The 24,851-nt window shown below is 36.7% G+C and overlaps 1 protein-coding gene across 6 annotated transcripts; it reads right to left on the bottom strand.

Annotated features, from left to right (window-relative positions):
- Positions 1–13,070: 13,070 nt before the first annotated feature.
- LOC306882851 (protein phosphatase 1A-like) lies at positions 13,071–24,595 on the bottom strand (the record flags this gene model as incomplete). Of its 6 annotated transcripts, XM_079437814.1 has the most annotated exons (7): positions 24,271–24,587; positions 20,730–21,595; positions 19,673–19,790; positions 19,465–19,576; positions 19,111–19,168; positions 18,052–18,068; positions 16,302–16,412 (listed from the first exon to the last, which is right to left on the bottom strand). In XM_079437814.1, exons 2-6 carry the CDS (start codon positions 21,576–21,578, stop codon positions 18,063–18,065), a joined length of 1,143 nt encoding a protein of 380 aa, XP_079293940.1. In that variant the 5' UTR covers positions 21,579–21,595; positions 24,271–24,587. The 6 variants fall into 6 exon arrangements, with proteins under 6 accessions (XP_079293935.1, XP_079293936.1, XP_079293940.1 ...); XM_079437809.1 differs by lacking the exon at positions 18,052–18,068 and having other exon boundaries at positions 13,071–16,412; positions 19,099–19,168; XM_079437810.1 differs by lacking the exon at positions 18,052–18,068 and having other exon boundaries at positions 13,071–16,412.
- Between the last annotated feature and the right edge of the window lie 256 nt (positions 24,596–24,851).

Here is a 24,851-nt window from a genome sequence, read left to right as displayed (position 1 = left end):
AAAGACAAAGCCATCTGTTATGGGGTTATTTTAAAATTCAGCAATCACTTAACAATGCCATTACCCAAAAATACGCATGTTTGTTTTTGTGTCTTGGCGGAGACTTTCCATTGACTTCTGCTGAGACAATGATATTTTCTATCTCTTAAACTGAAATAAAGAAGATGATGATGATGAGAAAATGAAGTCACAGGTGTTTGTAATATTATGAATGAATTTCTTTTTTTTTTTAATAAAAATTGGAAAAAGTTTTGGGTCATTAAGATTTTTTTTATTTTTTATTAATACTTGTACTAAGCAAGGGAACAAAAACATTTCCATTGTTTAAAAAATTATCTAATTAGAATAAATGCTATTCTTTTGAATTTTGTATTCATCAAAGTATAGAATGATTTTCACAAAAATATGAAAAAAAGAAAAGAAAATTAGGCTTTGCCACCCAGAGAGTAAATTACTTGTTATAGCATTGAAGTAGAAAAGAGTTATTTTGAATTGTAATAATATTTCATATTATTAATGATTTGACTGTTTTGATCACATAAATGCCACCTTGGTGAGCATAAAAGCCTTCTTTCAAAAACACTAAATAAATATTTCCAACCCCGAATTTTTGTGAGGTGCATGGTGACTTGGACCACAAAGAATGACAGACAACTATCTCTCTAAAACAAAAACTTGTTCATGTTTGCTGATCTGTTTAACCATTGTTATTATTAACTATACAGTTAACACTAGAAAATATACAAACACAAACAAAACTCATGAAGAATCTGGAGATATGAAACTAGCACATCAATAGAGGTAGTTTACCTGGGACAAAAGTAAATTCTATACATTATATACACAAATATGTGAATAGAGATTGAGCTTTCATTTAGAATCAAGTATTTCAGTAACAAATGAAACAGAATTCAGTAGCGATGACCCTAACGTTATTCTGGTTCTATGTTTTCCTGTGAATCTATTCAATCAGTAAAACCTTTCAGAAAGACAGGTTTTAGCTTTAAAAACCAGGCCCTGACTTGAGCACTTCTCTGTCAGTCACCTAGCAACAAGTCCTCCCGACAAATGCACCATCCTGCCGTCTCTCTCTCAGCTTCCCGGCCTGCTGAGAAGGGTCCGAGTGTGTGTGTGTTTGTGTGTGGAGTGTTTTGGGGGCTGTCGAGTTCACGCTACTCTTCTCCCTATTGACCAGGAAGTCCTTTCTCTGAGCAAAGCACAATACCTACAGAGACAAAGCAGCCAGGAAAACACACACACACAGAGTCTCTCTCACAATCATACGCACGCTCTCGCGTAAGAGGCACATCCCAAGGAAACACACACATACACACGCACAAAAACAGCAGACCTCCCCAAAAACATGGGGGCCTCTGCTTTTGTCTGGCAGCCAAATGAAAATGATGTTCTTTTTCTATTTGGAGCTTGTTAAGGCCCACAGACTCTTTCACTTTGCTCTCACTCCACTCCCCCACCTGCCCTCCGTACACAGAGGTGAAGGCAAATACCGCGGAACAGATGAGGACACTTCCTTATGTGTGTGTGTGTGGGTGATGCTTTTTCAGAATAAAGCGTTCTGTGACAAAAAGGAAATAATATACACACACCTCGAGATCAGCCGTGCACGTTTGACTGTTCTGAAATCTCAACACATATAATCGCGTGTACATAAACAGACACTTGAAGAATGTCAATGATGCTTGCAGTTTCAGGAGGAACAAATATTTTGAATAGGCTAGCCTATATGATTCACATCTATTGAATAAAAATACAACAGAGTCTCTCAACGAGTCTCTTTGCATAGGAATATCAGTGGCATGTAGCAGAACCACACTTTATTAAAGAAAAAAAGTCCATTTGGATTCTTAGAAACAAGTAAACCTCTGGAAAAGAATGGCAGACTTTCTGTTTCTCCTAACCTTTCTGACTTAAGTATTCATGCTCTTCGCTGCGGCTTCTGACCCCTCACCAGAATACGGTTTCATTTTAGATTTGCTGTTATTTTGAGCAGTGACCCACGCAGATACATACAAGGGAAGTACATAACAGAGACGGCATACATGGTGATGAAAGGAATGTTTCTGAGGTGAAGGCCACTCAGCGTAGAAGCAAAGCTATAAATGACAGTATGGTCAGTTATGGGCCTTTAATAAAGGCTGCTGAAGACATTTTAACAGAGCATGGCTGATGGATTACATAAAAAAAATTCCTTCTGTTTTGGATCCATAACAAATATTTACTACAGTTATTTCTGAGGCACCTGAATACTCACAGTGGACAAAAAAATCTTTATGTTGGGCTCTGTTGGTGATAAGATGATTTTAACACATTAAGGGTCTATTAAGGGAATACTTTGTCATTGTTGTTATCTGGGGATTCCAAGACAGATTTAATCCCTATAGCATTCCCGTCATGTTTATGTTGTTTCAGAGCTTTACAACCAAGACGGCTTAATTAGAGACATTAGATCTGAACCTGCATCAAACTGCTTCTTCAGTGCCAACAACACCTGACAGTATGACAACCCTAAACTTCATGGTAAAATTCATCAGGGTAATCTAGACCACCGAGTAAAATACGTCAGAGTAAACTATATAACATAAGGTTAAAATTCATCAGTGAGTCCAATAACTCCCTAATAGGTAGGCCTGTACAGAAATTATTTAGATTTGCATGCCTACTGTTATCCATCTTGAGCATTTAAATTTTAAAGCAATATTTGTACAAAATGTTATTTATCTGTAAAATCTTGTTGCTTCATGAGTTGTAGCTATATAAAATGTACATAATTTGGTCAAATTAGTTTGTCATGCGTGTTAAATAATATTACCATAAAAGATTTTATTATATTTAAATCTGCTCGATCTTAATTAATTACAGAAAAAACAGAAAATACAGAAAAAACATGAACTTAATAAAAAACATTAACCTTAACAAAGAACAGAAAAAACAACAAAAATATCAAGTTGTCAACAAAAAGATTAAAATCCTATCAAACGTGTGAAGAAACGACATAATAATGATTAGGCTAATAAAATTAATTTTTATCATCGTCAAAAAGATTCAGTAAAACAGACTGAAGTGTGTAGTTTGAGCAGCTACATTGATGGCCATCAAAACGATTCATTATCATTTTGACAAGAACCTCTCTATCCGTTTACAATTATTAGCACTTCTTCTAAAGCCTGGTCAGGCCTGATAGATCTGCTAAAAATGTTCACCAAAAAAAGCTCTTCTTAACTAAATTCACAGAGGCCTATACGGTCAAATTAAAGGATTTAACAGACAAATAAAATTATTATGCAAGAATGGATATGCAACAAATTGATTTATCTAAAACATTATTTCTTACCTTAACAACAAACTGGGCTCTCACACGTCATACTTTAATACGGAAAGTGCTTTGAATGTGCATATCTGCTTCACCCAGAATGGTAATTGGAGGCGGTTGAACTGCGAGCCGTAAATCAACAACCTTCAAGTAGAAAAACGTTCTCTTCATAATTGGGCACAGCGCTATTGTGAGTCGCGGGGGTCTGTCAGACCACCCAAAGTAGCGCTTCTTCCCTCCGGGCTGCGGTGGGACAATAGCGGGCCACTCGAACCGGCCACGCACGGGAACACTAGAATGAGGCCTGACAAGAAACAAGAAACAAGAAGTCTTTGCCTTATTAAAATCTTTCAGTAGGGTCGTGCTGTCCATTTAAAACGTGTCGTAAGCGGCGGAGATTTCTGTTATTACCTCCGCTTAAAACGTAGGCCTACATTTTTAGATTGTATGGTGATTTTAGTGACTGCAATAGAAAATACAAATAAAACAAACCATTTAACACTTCGTTTTTATTCTGAACCTTTTCTCTGAAAAAGTTTTGAAATTGAAAAAAAAGAAGATAAAAACCTCCACATCATGTGTCTAAAAGAGTAATTAAAAAGGTCAGAGTTAAACTATTCAACAAATTTCTAACAAACTTTCATTTTTGAATCAGACTCTGCCTACGAGCTGGTAAAAGGTTTTCAATTTGAAATACATCTTTCTAAATTATTAGTTATTTTTATTAATGAATAATTAATCTGCTTCTTCATGAATAGGCCATACCAGAAAAATTTTAAACCCCCCCCCAATAATTATTCCCAGCAGGCAAATTAAATCACCTTTGACTATGAGAACATATTCTAAAAATTCACATTTAAAGTTGCTGCATTGAAGGTGATGTTGTGTTCACCTCCTCTTATCTAGCAGTCTGGATTCATTAAAGTCACAACCCGAAATAATTGCTGCCCTGTTCTATTGAATTCAAATTTGATAGTATTTGCGTGCCAATTAAACCAAAACAACAGGGTTTTGAGAGACAAATTCAAAAGACATCTCCAGTGCTAAAAAGTATATTTAATAAGGAATCTATATTAACAATACAGTTAAATCTATAGGGCCATGCAAACAGCGTGTCAGGTGACTTTAATGAATGCGTGTCTTTCATCTGCATGCTCTAGAAACAGAGATGACAAGTAAAACGAAAGTCGCATAGCTTTACGGGTTCATTCTTGCCATGTGACCGGCTGTGTAAATGTTATATTAACTATATCAGCCCTGGCTCATAATTATATTAACCTGGAATTAAACTTTGCTAACATAGAGGAGGTATAAGCTATTCATCAAAAAAGTGGTCCAGTGACAAAATTTGCCCCACAACCTCACATCCAAAATGACTCAGTGGGGAAAGCATTATTACTGCCTTCTCAAAGATATGTCATTTAATAACCCATGGTTATTGTTAATAATACAACATTATTCACATGATTTTATACATGTATGACATGTTTTAGAGCCATATTTGCTTTAACAAATTATTTTAGCTGCTATGTAGGAAACTTATTTTGACAATGGAAAAGTTTCAGAAATTATTATTGATAACAAGCTTACCCATTTTCTTATGCATCTCTCAGTCACATGAAATGGTATAAGAAGGGAGCTTCTTAAATATATTATTATATTATGCAGTAGATCACAGGACCACAAAACTTAGCCACTAGTTCTCATCCAATGATTACATTTCTGCTTTATTATGCAGCGCAGAAAGATAGTCAGAAACTTGATTAATATTACAAATTATATCCTGATCTCCAAACATAAGAGGGTTTTTAGTATCACTACAATTACATTTTAAGTCAAACTTTCACTTCTGTTAGTTACTAAGTGCCTTTAGAAAAAGCATCAGCTAAAATACTAATTATTACTCTCTTATTACACTGAAAAATCTAGCAGGGTTCACTTCACGTGCAATATGAGAGAATGAACTATCTTATTAAGTATAATAGTAATATTACAAATTATATTTAATTGTATCTAAATTGATCATTTTGCGAGTGTACATTACGAACATTCTATCTGCAATCCATTTTGTCCATACAGTGTCATTCATCTGTAAATGTTGCCCTCTCTTCTTATTTTCACTTCCTTGCAGTTATTTTCTGAATTACATCTTTGTGTCTCTGTTGGCTCAAGAATCGTGCCAGGCAGGATGTCTTCACAGTGCACCATTTACATATTTACCAACAAGCCCTTACGCTCTCGTGTATAATGCCAAATCAACAAGGGTGATTTGCCAAATAAGCTCTCCCTCTATTTTTTTCCTTCCCTCTGCCACATCCCTTCTTCCAAATGGCAAACGGAAGCAGAAGACATCCCACTGTGCAACTGAAAGACAAACTTAAAGCACCATTGTCGCTGGTCAAAGTGGCACCTGTTCAACAACGAAAAAAAAAGACAGACAGAGAGAAGGAGAGAGAGGGGTAGGCAGTCTCTTACAAAATCCAGCAAGATCAAGAGGCATTACGAGTCACATAAAAATCTATGAAAGTTCATTTAATAACACAGTCTGACAGGATTCGTCTTGCTCATTTTCTATCTTTGCTCTTGTGAGAGATACTTTCCTACTGCCATCAAGCATGCGATGCCACTTTAATCTGCAACTGAGAGCTGATATATATGGTGTCTATGTTTGTGTCTGACTTGAAATGCCACGATGAGGGAACTTCACACCTCAGGGTGTCAGTAACACCGAACAGTGACCTTTACTGAGAATCACATTCACCCTGAGAGTGAGTGTGTGTGTGTGTGTGTGTGTGTACTGTAAACAGAATACATGCAGTTGTTACCTTAGGGATCTCTATCTACCTAATATGACTCCTAGAATGACTTATGTAATTCAATACAGTCAGGAAGACACATAATAAATAATATTGTGACAGGATGCTGTTTTTAAATCTTTATTAGGTTGTTTTAAATATTTCAGCACCATACAGAAGGACGACAGTCTAGCAGCTCTGACGATGTAAATCAAAGAAGTCATAACTTCAACGATTCTTGAGACATGGGGGGAAAAAAACAACACAAAATTATAATATTTTACATTTTGTTCAACATATTTTGTTGCAATCAGTTTTCTCACAAAGAGTGTTATTTTCACAGTTCAAAATAGTCAAATATTATCAACACTTCAATAAATTGAAAAATTGAGGCTATTAAATTCTAACCAGCAGTTAGACAAAAACACCATATTTTTCTTATTACACATTAATAAATGCATTAAAAACAGTAGCCAGTTTTTTTCAGGGTTGCAAAATATTAAGGACCTTTCAAAATGAAGGAAATTATTTAAAAAATCCCAAACAATTATACTTTACAATTTGCAAGACATTTAACAGTTGTGACAGAAAATCGAGTGAAATGGGTGCAATTACTTAAAATAATTTAAATATATATATATAAAAAGACATCAAGTCTGTGTGATGTTGAACTACACACACTGTTACTTTTTCTTTATAATCTAATGGCAAGTCAAGTACATTTTGTCCCATGTCTCAAAAATCAGTGGCCTTTAAATCATAATATGACTTATATGAGAAACTGGAACAGTGTGAGTCTCCACCTGCACTTTGAGTTTAGAATGGAACAAACAACTTGAATCAACATGATGGCCATCCACTGCTCTAGCGGAGTTATAAAATCACACAGCTGGATCCGTCTGTGGCCAACCTGGTTCGTTGTAAAGTAACTGAATCCCTCTGAGGTAATCAGTACCATCAGCACCAATGAAAAGCTCTCTGAAGAGTTTCACTGTGGACTGGTCCCTTCAGAAGCCCCATGTCTCTTCTCTGATGGTTAGGAACTGTGGTGCCGTGTGCTCTCATTACAACAACACAAAGCATCATCACAACAACCGCCTGCTATCAAACTCGGCAGTACTCTGACTGTCGACCTTGTTTCATGGTCTATGCATCATTGTTCCCAGATTTATGGATACTTATTGCATCGTATAGATGCAATAAGAGATGCAATAAGAGGGCTGTTCCACACTCATTATAAAGAGGATCTTCTGTTGTTTTCATGGTACACATCATCATATGTGTACCATGAAATAATGCCTTTTATCATTTAGAATGCTTTAAGAATTTACTATATATTTGTTTTACATGAAGACAGTCCTTGATATGTACACTATACTGTTTGGGGACAGTAAGATTTATTTATTTTTTTATAGTTTTATTTAACAAGGATCCATTACATTTTCTCAAATATATACTGTTCTTTTGGACTTTCTAATCATCAAAGAATCATGGAAAAAATGTAACATGGTTTCCACAAAAATATTAAGCAGGACAACTGTTTTCAACATTAATAATAATACGAAATGTTTCTTGAGCACCAAATAAAGAATAAATTACACAAAAATAAATTACATTTTAAATTATTCTTAAAATAGAAAAAAAGTTATTTAAAATTGTAATATTTAATAGTACTGTCTTTACTGTATTTTTGATCAAATAAATTCTCTTGTTGAGCATCGAAGACTTCTTTCAAAATCATTAAAAAAAAAACTTGCTGACCCCAAAATTCTGATAGGTAGTACATATACAGTGCCCTCCATAAGTATTGCAGCAGCAAAGACAAAATTGCTCTGTTGGATGTGGAGTCAAGACATTTGCAAATATGATTAAAAGATGAATATGAGACAAAACTACAGAATGTCAAATTTTATTATTAGCCGTTTCAACACATATATGTTTTACCGAATAAAAAGAACAGCACTTTTAGAGTTCATCCCACTCATTGATGTGAGCATAAGTATTGGAACAGTTGAACATAAGGCAGATATAAAATATTAAAAGCTATTATTTAGCTGCAGATCCCTTGCGCACAATCATAGCAGTGAGTCTGTGACCCATAGACATCACCAGACTCTTGGTCTCATCCTTTGAAATGCTTTACTCAGCCGTTAATGCAGCCAATTCCAATTGTTACTTGTTTTGGGGAGTTTCTGCTTTTACTCTCCTCTCCAGCTGGTGAAATTAATGTTCATTTGGATTTAAATCTGGAGATTGACTTGGGCAATCTAAAACTTTCCATTTCTTTGCCCTTATAAATTCCTTGACTGAACTGGCAGGGTGTTTTGGGTCATTGTCCTGATGCAATATGAAGCACTTCCCAATGAATCTGGTGGCATTTTCTTGAATATTGGTAGGAAAGATGGTTTTGTACCTTTCCAAATTCATTCTGCTACTGTCATCATACATTAAGTCATCAGTAAAGTTGAGAGGGCCTGTTCCAGAGGCAGCCATGCATGCCCATGCCACGACACCACCTCCACCATGCTTTACAGATGAGGCTGTATGCTTGGGATCATTGCAGTTCCCTTTTTTCCTCCACATTTTTGCTTTCCCATCACTTAGATAAAGGTTCATCTTTGTCTCATCGGTCCATAAACACAGTTCCAAAACTCTTCTGGCTCACCTTTGTGCTTTTTTTGCAAACTCTAATCTTGTCTTTCTATTTTTGGTGCTGGTCAGAGGTTTGCATCTTGCTGTGTAGCATCTGTAATTCTGTGTCAAAGTCTCCTGAGGACAGTAGATTGTCAGAGCATCACCCCAGCTTTCTGGTGATTTTACAGACACGTCTTTTAGGATTAATTTTCACAGTTTTTATGATTTGTCTGTAATCAACTACTGTTGTTTTCTCAGCCGATCAGGTCGTTGTTGGTTGCTGGTGTCGCTGGTGTTTCCAAGCTCTTGATTTCTCCATGCCCTTTGTTTTTGCTATATAGCTCTAATTGACTTCCTCTTTTCTTTTAGCATCCAAATTGCTTGCTTTTCTCTCAAAGTCAGCTCCCTCGTCTTCATCCTGGTTTGTGTGTGTCATCATCGAATGCAAGATTCAGAATACAGAAGTAATGGATATAACTGAAATGATACGACACATTCCCTGCTTTTAATATCTGTTCCAATACTTATACTCACATCAGATAGGGGGATGAAACTCTAAAAGTGCTGAACTTCTTAGCTGGTAAAACATCTATGTGTTGAATCACTCAATAATAAAATGTGACATTCTGTAGTTTTGTCTCATATTCATCTTTTAATCATATTTGTAAATGTCTTGACTCCACAGCCAACAGAGCAGTTTTGTCTTTACTGTTCCAATACTTTTGGAGGGCACTGTATGTATATCTTACTGAAAGAATATGATATATTCAGCGAGACTCAAATTAAGCAAAATCCTAAAACCAACCATCACTGAGATGCAAAACTACCTGTGCGAGTGCTAAACAACAGGATGCTCATTCTCGAGATCTTCTAACGTTATCATCTCTAAAAAGCATAAGTCTTAAAAGCATAAACAGACAAAAGGAGAGAAATAAGGAGAAAATGAGAAAAAAGAGGAGAGGACTTGTGCTGCATCTAGCTGAAACCTCTGAGGAAAAGTATGTCTGGATCCTGGAGGAGAGAAAATAGAGAGAATTGACTACAGAAATGCACAGGCCATTTTTAGAAGAGCACAACAGCATGCTAAGGGTTAAAAAACAAACTCAGCACCCAGTCAAAGCAAATGCATACAAAACTCAAATCTCTACCGAGTCAGTTAAAAACACACCCAAGAGCTTTTAATAAGGTTTAAACAAAAAGAGCTCAGCTACATTGCTTTACATAGCAGTGCTCTCCAGTGACTGAGAATGACAGAGGAAGAAAGAAATACACACACTGTATACAGCAAAATAGTGATAGCTGTTGAGAGAAGTATGAGAGAATATGAAAAAAGACATACAAAAGAGAACAGAAATGTAATAGCAGAGGCAATATTATCTGTCTGTTATCGTCTGGCTGAGCTGTTTTGTATGTCTGTGATGAATCCGTGCAGCTGCAGCAGAGGGATACAACTCTCCCTTGCAAACATTCACATGCACATACAGAATAACAGGAAAAACAGACTGCATCGGGCCAACAGGCCTGAAAAGTATCCAGAAGTCCTCTAAGAGAGAAAAAACACAGTTGTGCCATTAAGGGAGGCTGTAAACCCCTCTGTGGCAAATAGTCATCATTTCAGGTTCATTTTCTGCAATCTACTGCTGTCTATAATTATGTTGTGAACAAAAATGCTGTATACAGACATTGAACACTTCTCTTCTCAGCATAGCACTACATGTACAGATTGCTTGGTTTAAAGACACTAGCTGTCGAACATCAGAGCCCATCTGCAGATTCTGGCCAGTCTGAGTGACAGATTTAACAGATAATTGTGTAGAGTATGATGGGTAGAATATGACTTGAAAGTCTGGTAGCGTGGGACCATCCATCATTTAGAGTAAGATGCCCAGGTTTTCCTCTGTAACCACTTAAACGTTCAGCAAGTGACTGAAGCCAAGTGTTTTAAAATCTATAAAAGTCACATATTCCAGTCGGATCATGTTGAGAGTTTGGCTCAAAATATTCATGATTTCAACCGTCAAACAGTTCACATTTGAACACACAAGCCCTTAACTAAAACAGTTGTTTCATCAATAAAGTGACAATGAATTAGCTGAATAAAACTAATGTTAAAACAAATGTTACGTCTCCTTACGGCACTTGAGAACATGCTGTATTGTTGCTGTACTTGTTCTGTAAAAGGAAGAAATTCATAGTTTTGGAACAAAAAGAAAAAAGAATGTCTACCAGATTTGGGATGACATAAAGGTGAGTAAACAGTAAAATAATTTTCATTTTTGGGTAAATTATATCAAATACATTTCTGTCTTGTAGATCCTAGGTGAAAGTTTGCAATTACCATTCAATATATACCTTAACAGCATTCACTGGTACACAAACAAAACATTTTATCAGTTAGATTTCTGGATACTTTAGATTAGATTTGAGAGGATCAGACATTATAATCCATTTACATTTTGCTATAGATCTCTAATTTTAAGTAGTCTGTTCTTGACTGACTTTGGTTTTAACAGTGGCTTCACTTCATAGTCTCTTTATTCTGAACTGGTTTTAACAGTGGCCCCACTTCATAGTGACTTCCTTTTATCCAACTCACACTGCCCCCACCTGGCTGCTTAAAGACAAAATAGTTAAAAAGTAGAACTTTTCAGATCTACGAAGTAGATGGACTGACATCAAACAAATAGGAACATTAAATGTAATAAGAGTGACTACAATTAAAAGTTTGCCTGAGAAGGTAAACTCCTGTTTCTTGCTTTTCCTGAAAAAATAAGTGTCTCTCATAATTAAAAACAAAGCAATCTTTAAGAGTTCTCAAAAATCTTTCCACTACACCACCTTTTTAATTTACCACTGTAAAGTCCAAGAGATTTTGCACAAAAGGTGTACATTTGCTTTCCCATTTTAAGACTGAAGTCAAAATGAGACATCAATACTCACATTACAAATTCATCAACATATGAAAGGTAAATGAAAAATCTGTTAAATAGAGACCAGCCATTCATCTCTAAAATTAAAGCGTTTTAATAACTTCAAGGACACTGTGGGCAGACTATAACAAATCATGTAGCTGGCTCCCAAGTATAAAAGAGTAAAATATCAGTGACTGAAATGCTACTAGATTTATATGACTCATATTAAGGGTCTCTGTTGCGCCGAAATAAAAATAAACAGTATATTTTAAATAAACTGCAGCACTTTTTCCTACGTCTGAAACTGAATTTCATCTGAAGCTATTTTTTTATTAACCCTCCCTTCAGAAACAAGATGCCAAATCCACCTTAAATCTCAAAACACACAAACTGCTTTTACATTTACTTAAGATTATGCACTGTAAAAAAAATTGAGCCAACTTCAAATTTTAAGGCAACCAGCTTCAGCAGATTTTTGAGTTTTCTCAACTTGTTGTTTTAAGTTTATACAACAAAAAGTTAAGAATCTTCTACAAAAATAAGTTGAGAACTCAAAAATCTGCTGAAGCTGGTTGCCTTAAAATCTTAAGTTGGCTCAACTTTTTTTTTTTTACAGTGTGGGTCTCAGAAACCCCATAATCACTAGTAATAGTAACAAAATTAACTGCAGCTTCTAAGCACAAATTTTAAATCATACTGGTGGTCAATGTAAAGATTTGCAAGATACAAGAAAGGTTTGTTATGCTTTTGAAAGAAGATGCTCGCCAAGGCTTGCGTTTATTTGATCAATATTGCAATAAAACAATAATATTGTGAAATGATTACAATTAAGAATAATGGTATATTTAAAGATATTTTAAAATGTAATTTATTCCTGAGAAGGCAAAGGTGAATTTTCAGCAGCCATTTCTCCAGTCTTCAGTGTCACTTGATAATTCAGAAATCATTCTAACATGCTGATTTTGTGCTCATCAATAAACATTTCCTGTTATTATCAATGTTCAAAACAGTTGTCCTGCTTAACATATTTTTTGTGAAACCATGCTACATTTCTTTTTTCAGTATTCTTTGATAAATATAAAGTTTAAGAATTTATTTATTTGAAATAGCAATCTTTTAAATGTCTTTACTGTCACTTTAGGTCAATTGCATTGATTATTTTTGATGATGCATTGTTGAAGTATTAATTCCTGTGTATAATTTCCAAGCGCTGATTTTAAAATAGGCAAAATATAACAAATGTTTATAGAATTTGTATTTAGCATATCCTTCTTTCATTGTGAGCTGTCATTTCATAATATTTATTATGTATCATCAAAACAACATTCAAACAACAGCCCTTCTTGTAGAAAAGGCAACATAAAAAAAAAACAATTACACAATCTTTTTTTTTTTTTTCAAATAAAATAGGTTTATTTCCAGTCTGAAAAGATTAAAACAACAAAAATGGACAGTGGAACAGTTAGAGGATGACCAGTGGGTCACAGTGGGTTACAGGGAGGAGAGATTATCCTTGATTATTCACTTCATTTTGTATACATATTTATAAATGAATACAAATATACATATCAATTGTTTAACAAAAATAGCTTAGCTTATGAGAACAGCAGATGACTGAAATCAGCAAAAATAATCCTGTTGGGGTAAGAGGTGGGATTTCACCAGAGCAAAATACCATACAAGTGTCTATGAGAATGTGTGAGGCCGAACCACTGAACTACACACCGTGCTATAAAATTGAGTTCCCTTTAGCACAAAATTGTGGTGTGTTTGCATACAGAGCTCTGTAATATATGAGTAAAGCCCAAGGGTTTGGGGGTGGGGTTTTGCAGGAGGCATTAAGGCTGCATTAATCACTTGGTTTATAGATTAGAAGGCAGGTCCGGATCATTTCAACTGAAATGAGCTACCAAACTAACACTATAGAGCTAGAGACCATGGAAATAGGATTTCAGAGCACGAACCTAAAATACGGGCCATCAAAGGTTTTGTGACGCATACTTAGCAAAAGATCTATGCGCAATTAACAAATGCAACGGTTCACTTCAGTGACAAGACTCAGTAAAAATCATCTATAACTGGGCTTGTATGTTTCACTGTAAGCCATAACCTTTCCTTGCTTAATAGACCTGTGCTTATGACCATCTCACAATTAAAAAAAATCTGTATTTTTGATTTTTGCTCCATCTAAAAACCATCTGGAAGTCTTACATAGAAGGAGAATCTGTATAATAGCAGCCAAAGAATCTCAAAACTGCATAAACAACAAAATGCTTTTTTTAAAACAAGTCACATAATTTGTTAATTTTCATACAAGTGATTTTTAAGCCCGTATAAGACCAAACTGAGGGTTAAGCAAGCCAACAGCATCCTATTAAGAGTAGTTGTTCCTCGTGTCTACATTCCTAAAGTGATTCCACGTAGCTTTGCGGATCCAAAAAAAGCCTAAAGACACATGAACGTATCCTGGCCTCTAAGACCATCCTAAAACATCCTGTTAATTTTAGATTCATTTCGTAAATCTCCTATTACACAACACTCCAGCTTCCACTGGGGAAAACACATAGCTCACCATTCCACACACAAACACAACGATCTTTATGCCTGTGTTATAACACAAGCCGAAAGCATAGAGGACACAGGGAGATTTTTCCGTTTACATTAGCTATACACTGTTAGATTGTCATTTTGTTACAATATTAGTTTAATAAATCACCCTGTGAGGTTCACGAAAACAATTCAAAGTAGTGATCTTTTTACCTACCATTTTTTCAGTATGCAAATACACGGGATTAGACTAAAAAGCTAATTTATATTTATTAGATGCAAGGGAATTCCTGTTCATATAATCTATTTCATACATAAAATTTAGTTTGGGAAAGTAAGGACGAAGGGGGTGATTTTAGTGTGTCATGTTTCAGACAATCAGGACAAATGAACAAGTGACAATCTCTCTGAAAAATACAATTAAATTAATTCAGAACTATGTTACATACAGCATTGGGGGAAAAGGTGCAGGAGAATATTAACTAAGAGCATTCAAATGAATGAACGAATGATTCAATCACACACTTTAGCAGCAAACAGTACTCTGTTGCGCTCCCTATTGGTCAGAGGAACACGTGCAGGCTCTGGCCTAAACCAGGCCAGCTCACTGCATCACACTGTATTTGTTCTTTGAAAAGAGAGAGAGAGAGAGAGAGAGAGAGATAGAAATCACCACATCCAAAAAAAAAGAAACAGATAACATAAATCAACACGAGATTAAGTGAATAGTTTAAGTAGAATAAAAATCTGAGTTGAGTGTTAATCTCAGAAAGCATTCACTCATCACTCTCTCAGCAGTGCAGATGGGTGATCGAGAGCTATAGCTAAAGCCTTATATATTTGTGTCAAAAGCCTAAATATCCCCATTAAAACCCACATAATTTTAAGCACAATAAACATGCAATCTCACACATCCATTCAGACCATATGCACTGACAACCAAGCACACACATAAACACACTTAATGGGGCCTGTCCCAGTTCTGAGTGCTTCTTAACAATTACTTTTTTCCAGCAAGTGCAGGAGATCCTTTAAAATGCTCCAAGTCCAACTTAACCCCCCGCCCCCCCCAAAAAAAATCAAGAGCTGCAAGTAGTGCAGAAACACTGTAGAGAAGGGTCCTAGTGTTGATGATAAGAGAGAGAATCAGGGTTAGCGCATCAGGTAAGAGAATCACACAAAAAATGTGCACTATGGAAATAGTTCGGTGCAACAAACATGCATCCTTTTACACACACAACACAAACCATTGATTTCTCATAAGACTCGCTCATTCTCTCACAAACAAGCACATAATTTCAGCTTAGTTTTAAGTTAAAGCGGTTTCCTCAACAAAAAAAAGGGGAGAAAATAAAAGACCCACCCCACCAGAAAAAGAAAAACAGTAGTACTGAGAGAACATAACGATTACTGTCATCTGTGCTGTGAGATATACAAAAAAAGCTTACTGTACTGTGCTGTGAGCCCATATCATTTACCCGTTTCACTTAAAAAATAACAATACAAAAAGTTACATTTTGTTTTTTAAAAAAAAGAGGAAGAAAAACAAATAAGTGAAAGGAAAGCATATGAGAGGCAGATGTGTTGGGCTTCAGCGGTTGGAGAGGAAACAAAAGCAGGCAGGGCTATAAAGGTGTGCATTTTTTCCTTTTCTTTTTATAAACTTAAAACTAAAGCTGCATTTGATACAGGCTTTTCTTTGTACAAGACAATTGCACTTCACAGAAATAAAAGCTGAAATATACAAACACACAAGGAAATGTGAATCAAATTAATTACACCAAAAAAAAAATTATTTAAATGGGGGAAAAAAAAGCGTTGGATTTTTTTAAGAGGGTGACGTTAAGGATAAAAGGATTTGGTAAAAGAGTGATTCGGGACAGAAGAGTATGCAGAAAATTTCCAGAAGGTACCATTGCCTAGCACTGAGAGGGAACATTATGTGAACAAGGGGAGGGAGCCCTCATTCCCTTCCTCTTCTTCTGCCTCTTCTTCCTCCAAACAGTCCAGAGCAGCTGAGCTGGGCTGTGGTAGGGTTCTTGTGCAGGTTCTGTAGTAGTTGAGGGTTCTTGTGCAGGGTTCTGGTGCCGGGTCCTGTAGGAAAGGTTGTTGTGCAGGGTTCTGGAGGGTTGTAAACTCTGTGCAGTGTTAAAAGGGGTGGGGCTACCACATGTCATCCGTGGATGCAGAGTCCTTGAATGGAGAGAGGAGAGCAGCTTGTGAGATCCCACCAAGCTCCAACTGCCAACCACTCAGGAAAAAGCATGTTTGTGTGAGACAGTATGAAACACAGGTGAAGATAAATCAGGAATGATTCTAGGAAATGTTGATGGAAATGATGGAAGGATCCAAATCTTGGGTTTAAATGGCCAAACTGATACGCTGATTGCAACTGACAGAAATTAAAGCACTTGATGTTGCTTGTGTGCCAACAAGCTATTTGGAGATTTTGTGGTGCATTAATCACTTGGTTAGAAGAGCAAATTCCAGAAACAAAACTGCAGTAAGTATGAACAGACTTGAGACAAGCTACAGATAAACATGTAGAATGCAGGATTATTTAAAAATGTAATAATTAAGCTATTATCTTTGTGATGCCGGTAGGCAATTATTACATAAATACTACTAAAGGTAGGCAATTATTACATACATTTAGGGCTATAAATTACATAGTTATGATTTGCAAAGATTTCACTGATTCTATAAACTACCATTCAAAAGTGTAAAGTTTTTTTTTTGAAAGATATTCCTCAACAAGGCTGTATTTATTTCATCATTTATTTGATCATTTGAAAATACAGTAAAACAGTAACATTACCACTTATTAAAAATTTTAAATAAATGTTTTCTATATTACATTGTAATTCATTCCTGTGATGGTGAAGCTGAATTTTCAGCAGCCATTACTCCAGTCTTCAGTGTCACATGATCCTTCAGAAATCATTCAAATATACTGATTTGGTGCTCAAAAAATATTTCCTATTACTATCCATGTTGAATTTAACATTTTTGCGGAAACTATACTTTTGTCAGGATTCTTTGACTAAAAGAAAGTTCAAAAGAACTGAATTTCTTTGTAATGGATTTTTTTAAACAATGAGAATGTCTGTCTTTATTTACTTTTGGATGGTAGTGTTAGGTATGTAAATACTGCTGTTTATTTCTATTACTTAAGAGGATGCTTCCTTGGAATGGGGGAAAACACACTACACTGAATACGGAATAAAAGCAATTGAAATATCAGTTTTGGCTATATCACAGTGTCCTATATTAATTCTATAAATTCAAATACAATTTCTGTATTTGGAATACAAGCATTAAAGTCATAACAGCCTCTCTGGGCCTATTTGACACCAGTTCACATGGACCCTGTTCATTATTTTGTAGAATTGTAAACTGTATAAAAAAAAAAAAAAACGTCTTCCTCAATAAAAACCTAAAGGTTCCTGTAAGCGTGTACCCAATCCCAGCGATCTATGAGACTGTACCTAAAAGCAAAGCACCACCCCAAAAGAAAGAAAAATATCACCAAACAGCTTAAGCCCATCAATATGCACACCAACCAATCAGAGTTCACACTTAGCAGGCTGAACTGCCTCTTATAAACATAAATATGACATGAATATCAACAAATTATTAAATAAATATGAAAGAGAGGAAAATGACAGACTGAAAATGAATTGTTCCATTGTTATTTTGGGAAGGCTCGAACTGGTTTGTAAAATACATGTGAACTGGAAGAACAGCCTGAGGTGTGGCAGGTCAAGGTTGGTAGTCATGAAAAGCATCAGAATCAAGCGCTGAGTGCTGAAGTAAAGAGCACCCGAGGTACCTGATTTTCAGTCAAGTCTATATGAAACAAAAACGGATATACACAATCAGTTTGTTAAAAATAAATAAATAAATCATAAATCACAATGCATATGCCACTAGGGATGCCAAAAGTATCTTTAGAAAGTCCATATTTCGGGGGGAGGGGGAATAAATAAACAAAAACAACATACATTATGTGCCACTAGGGATATATATATATATATATATATATATATATATATATATATATATATCTATATTAAAATAAATAAATAAATAAAAAACAGTCTATGGTACTGGTAGTACCAAGTGCCAAATCTCTTCTGTAAACGATGCTTTAAAATGCCACTATCATAAAGAGCAATCACAAGTCAGGGTAAAATGCAGCTATGTTTATAAACATTCAAATGCACTTCTTGGTCAAAATGCTTGCCTAGTTTAATTATTCCTATTGTTTGTCATTTACTTTGAAGTAATTACTTTTAAAAACTTTGAAAATGAATAAAAACTTGAAGCATACACTTGATTACATTTTTATTATGTTTATTCTTTTAAATAAAGTGCGTTAGATAACATTAATTTTTTGTGGTATTGAAATTGATACTATTTGAGAATTAGCAGATTCTACTGCTATTGACTATTGAAATTTGGTACCATGATAACCCTATACAGTACCATCACATCTTATATAATTAAGTTCATTTCAGATCAAGAACTGTTCTGATTCAAGATAATCATCTAATCAATCCATTACAAATTAATCAATCAACATTTAAAGTGTTTTAAGTTTTTCTTTTAAATATAAAATCGGTTTGCTCAAATTAGAGGGGCTCCACCTTGCACTCAACCAAATCTCTTTCCAAAGCACATCTCAGCCTATCCAGCACTGTCCGATGAGAGCAGATAATATGGAGTTGGATGGAGACATGCACAAATGAAATGACAAAACTCTAGAAAACTTAAGGTGACAAACAACTAAATCATGCAATGCAGCTTAATTCAAGAACAAAGCAAAAAAAATCTTGCAAGCAAACATCCCAGCATTTATACACACACAGGGTCAGGCTGATGTACTCACTGTATCCTCGTTCCTGTATGGGTTAAGTTTGTTGTATACTGCTTCAATTACACTCCGCCTATGACAAAAACAGAGACAGGTATAATCTTATAAAGTGGTATAAAGTGAAGAAAGGGAAGCTGCCTCATTAAAAGCAAAAAGGAACTTCATATATGATTCTTCAAGTACAGCAACTAGAGAGCTGTTGGTGCAGACCCAAGTCTCTTTCATGTCTTAACTGACCCCAAATGTTATTGTGTTATTAAAAGGTTCTGTGAGAATTACCCACCAATGGTTCACAAAATATTAGATGGACAGATCACTAGGTTTTGGAACTTGAAGTAAAGAGAGAAAGCAAGATTGTGTGGTACTCACTTGCTGGCCAGCTCTCCTCCAGGTGGTAGGTTGGGGATGCTCTCAGATGCTAATGTGCGCATCACATGTACCAGGTCGGGCACACCTTCATCCCCCTGCCTCTTCAGGATCTCTGTTATATCAACAACAATTCAGAGCAATTAAGTTTGGCCTAGGAGAATTACTGATTCCATTTAATAGCAGAGGGCTTGTAAAGGTTAGCTCATACCTTCTACTCGGCTCTCTAGGTATTTATCAAGTTCTGCTTCCCTTTTGACAGCTTCAGGGGAAACCTTCGGTGCACTGACGAAACACACCAACACAACACTCATGTTGTCACGACTTCCCTGTCCAAACAAAGAAGAAGAGAGGGGTTCATCAAAATTTAAACCAAATCAAAATTTAATATCAATGAAACTGTGGAAAAATGCAACATAAGATTTAGAATTTGCAGAATTGTGTTATGAACACTCTCTCAGTATAGAAATGTAAAAAACAAACAAAAACAACACTTGTGTTCAATACCAGCTGGGTCACATATAAAAAAAAAAAAACATCTAATCATTTTCCATTACTTATTACAACATTTGTTTGCATTACATAAAGCTTCCTTAATTATACTTACCTTAAATAAAAAATAAAAATGAGATCAGTTTTTTAAAATTAAATCAATAAAATAAATCAACAAAAGTTCAATAAATTTCAGGGGTACGAAAGTTTGAGGTCGGTAAGATTTTTTGTTTTTGAAAGTCTCTTATGCTCACCAAGGCTGCATTTATTTGATAAAAAATACAGTACAAATAGTAATATTCTGAAATACTAATACAGTTTAAAATACTTTTTCTATTTTAAAGTGTTTATTTATTGATATTAAAGCTGACATTTCACCCGCAATTACTCCAATCTTCAGTGTCACATGATCATTGTAATAAGCTGATTTGGTGCTCAAGAAACATTTCTAATTTTCATCAATGTTGAAAACATTACAGCTTGACATTTTAATAGAGACTGATGTTTTTTTGTTTTTTTTTCAGGGTGCATTGATGAACAGAAAGTTTCTGTTCATTGCCATTTTTTTGTACAAAGTCTTTACTGTCAATTTATATCAATTTGATATAATGCTGAATAAGGATTAAAAAAAATAAAAAATGTACTGACCACAAACTTTTCAAATGTACTGGAAACTGATTGCAAATAATAAACTGAGTGATTTATCTCCTTTCACTGTATTTTTAATAGACAAAAGCATTCATCTGACTGGCTGGTAAAAGTCTGTTTAGACTCACCTTATACAAACAGGTATCTACAATTTCATTGCAGACCCTCTCCAGATCGTCAGTCACCTCCAGTCGTGAACGAACAAAATCGCACAGCTCCTCATTGGCCATCACATCCCAAATCCCGTCACAAGCAAGAACAATAAACTCATCCTCCGCCTCCGACCGCTCGATAGCATATACCTCTGGCTCCGGCGACACCAGCTGCTCCGTGGGACCCTTACCATGCACACACTTATAGTCAAAGTCCCCCAGAGCCCTGGACACCGCCAGGGACCCATTGACGCGCTGGATCATCACAGATCCTCCAGCGTTCTGGATCCTCTCCTTCTCCAAGGGGTTGCTGGGTTTGTGGTCCTGTGTGAAGAAGTGCACAGCTCCTCCGCGGCTCAGCAAACCCCGCGAGTCGCCACAGTTGATAAAGTAGATGTGGCGGGGTGAGACCATCACACCGACGGCCGTCGAGCCGCTGCGGTCGGTGCCGCCGTGCTTCTTCTCCGAGATCTGCCTCATGTGATCATCGATCTGCAGGAAACCAGTACGGATTCCAGATTTCACGCTATCTACGCTGGGCTCCACGACTGGACCTCCGCCTCCACCCTGGAAGTCAGGGTTGCTGGTGATATGCTCCAGAAGGTGCTCGCAGCAGTAACGTGCCACCTGCGATCCTGCATGCCCATCATAGACAGCAAAGAATGACCAGGGGTCCAAGCCGTTGGGCAGACCGATGACAGCAGTATGCGCATCCTCCATCTCTACTCGCCAGCCCTGCATGCTGCTCAGGCCGTAGTGCAGGTCGTTGCCTTCACCATGGGCGTTGTGTTTCTCCATCTTTGGCTTGTCCAGAAATGCACCCATCTCTGTTGCTTAGGAATCTATAACAGAAAAGTTTGAGAATGATGAGCAACATAAAAACCACTAACAGCGCCAAGGTTGTTGCTATTCGCATCCCAAATGGGCCAGATATATGGCCGCACGAGTCACTGAACAATTCATTCTTTACAGGGTAGTCACGGTACCACATTTCAGCAGTCAATCAAAGCAAAATTTCACAATTGCCAAATAATTTCAATTATCTAACAACTCTTATTTATCACTTCTTTATATAATTACTATTACTACTAATAATTCTGTATTTATCAGAAAACAACAACATCAACAATAAGTTTTTTAAATTGTGGCCAAATTGTGCATCTATACAAACAAGCACAGCAAACCTAAGGCTTTTTTCAAAACACATTTTAAAATGCAGTTGCTATTTTTTTACAAATTAGATTTACCAAGACACATGCAGTGGTATATGCTTAGGGCAGGATGATATGTCTGTCTCAACAATGAAAGACAATTCTGTTTGGTGACACTAGCAACACAGAAATTCTATACTTCAACTTTAAAGTAAACTTACATTCCGACCCACAGTTCAATGCTGTTCTGTGCATTCAGAGTTATTTACTGTTAAACAGTTGGATTCTCATGCTAAGCTTGGCCAAAGTTTCAAAAAAAGATTTGAAACAAAAGATTTCTTAGTATGCCAGAGTATTTCTGTGCCAAAAAGATTCCTTCCGGGTTCGTACAAGTTTCTTTTTTTTTTTTTTTTCAATCACGGCTCTTGCTGACGTAAACGAGGGTGGAACTCCTTATATGGGCATTTCTCCCGGAAGAACACGCCCGTGCACGCATCGACCAGAGCAAGAGTACACTCATCCACACGCTTCATTCAGTTGCACTGCACGGGACTCGCTCGGGAACAATGTCTCTAAAGAAGGGAAAGATAACCGTGTTCAGCTTCCCAAAAGAACCCAGTGTTACGTGAACAGTGGATGCAGTTTGATTTTCGGGGCAGCAATGGAGTTTCTCAAGTGTGTTTGTTGACTAAGGTTTTATAAACAAGGCCCTGTTCGACGCTGGATTTGCACATCATTTGATACTGAAAGATGGCGCGGCCTCAGCTATGAAAGATCCTGGTCATGATTCAGAACTGCAGACGGTAAGTGAAACGGCATCAAATGTGTTTTGTTCGCGATCGGCGCTCAAGTGCTCATCAGTCACTCTTTAGCTCCGCCCATGGCGCGCCTCCAGGAGTTCGGCTTTTTTCGGAGAGAATCGTAAAGCTGTATCTTTCTTTTATAAATATGTAAAAACTAAAGACTTTTTGGAGTTATGAAGGATGCAGTACTACTCTATAGGTACTCAAGATTAACATGAGATTGTGTGAAACTGTGTGTGTTATGCCCCCTTTAATAAATTGCGGTACATTTGAATGAAATGGATTTGAAAAACAAGTAATATGTGGATGAACTTGATTATATTCACTGGTTGTCGATTTATGGAGGCAGATCTGAATGCCAGCATGCAGTCAATTATAAGAGGGGGGCGGGGTTTAAATTGACTAAATGATTGGAGAAGTCTGGCATATGTCACCAGAAACAAGTTTGCCAGAAGATTTTGATTAAGAATTATGAAGTTAAAAGATTAACAACTAAACATATGCATGGATGAATTGTTTACAATATGATCAGTATTTAATAATATGCATTAATGATTGATTTGAATTTAATTTCGACTTGAAAAAGTTTACTTGAACTTTAAAAACCTTTAATAGGAAGTTTCCCGCTAACCCGAATCAAGTCTAAATAGACACAGAACTAGTCCACTTTTTATAATTCATGATGACTGTAACTACAAAAGTCTTGTCATGCCAATGATCATTTTGGAAATAAACGATGGCATGACAACAGGCACAAGAAACAAATATAAACACACGCACACACACCCCATCACAAAAGGCAGGCAGACACACATACAGCGGGTTCCCAGCCATGTATGGCTGTCAGATAACGCAATGCTACACACACTCGTATACTAAAAATAGACAAGTACAGATGCATTCAGACCATTGTTCACCACTCACATTTGTCACTGCGCACTCTGAGCACAAAACCAGTGCAATTGATAAAACTCCAGCCTTGACCCCTGTATATATTTGACAGGTAAACTCTCTGTAAATCTGATCTAGCTGCATATTGGGTTTACTGCTAGAGTACATTCACACTGTACAGTGAGATTTCAGCAATCAATGCTCTTTGCCCTTGTTAGTGCTGAACAACAGTGAAATGAAAGTCTGCGCGTGCAGACCTGCCGCATGTTCACGCGCCTCTATTCCGCATTACGTCATGGTGTCGCGAGCCTATTAGCAAGCTAGCTTATGCTAATACTGACGTTTGGGTCCCTTCGGTTTGACTGAAACATTTAGACGAAGTCAAATAAGCTAGTGAATGTAATCGAGAAAGAGAATGATCTAAGAGCCTGGCATATACTCACGGCTACGGTTTGAGGTCAGACAATCTAGCAAGCTAAATGCTAACGAGAGGCCAAGTGAAGCCTCGGGCTTGGGTTGTCAGACCTGCGGCCCTCTGCTCACCATAAGACGGCTACATGCGACAGGTCAGCCCGCCGAGTTCAAACAACACCCGCCTACTCCCTTAGCATACATGCTAACAGGCTAGCTCTGCCATTCGCATAGGCATATTACAAAAGCACAGAAACTTACCTACTAAAAATAAGTCCTGGAGAGTTCAGTTGTGGAGAAGGTAAAAACCAGATAAAAGAGAAGGACGAAAAGAAAGAGAGAGATATAAACTGAGCGAGGCGGTGGTGAGAGAGAGACAGGCTGGCGGATTGTTTTGCTCTGCATTCAGTCTGTGAAAGAGCGGATCACCCTTATCTGTTTAAACCAGGGATGCATAATTCCCATTTATTCTGCGTCCTGAACGTGTAAAGTGTCGGGTTTGACCGCTATTTTGGTCCGCTGCGTTCGGGACCGAATCTCTGCACACCAGCAGCAGCGCAGGACCCGGATGTGGATTCAGCAGGGCTGCGCACTTAAAAGAATGACATCATCATCTCTCCATCAACATCATCCCTCCATCTATACATCATTCTGTCATCACCATCGCATCCTTCCCTAGACATCGTTCATTCATCATCCCTCTGTACTTTTACCACTATGCCTCCATCATCCTTCACCTCTCAAGCGTTGGAAAATGGACATTTTTTAAATCTAACATGACTGAACAAAAAGCCCCATTTAAACACACATAAATTGATTTCAATATGTTAGGTGGAAAATAG

The sequence above is a fragment of the Barbus barbus genome, assembly GCF_936440315.1.
Source record: "Barbus barbus genome assembly, chromosome: 16".
Classification (NCBI taxonomy): Eukaryota; Metazoa; Chordata; class Actinopteri; order Cypriniformes; family Cyprinidae; genus Barbus; species Barbus barbus.
This window is presented reverse-complemented; position numbering and strand designations above follow the sequence as displayed.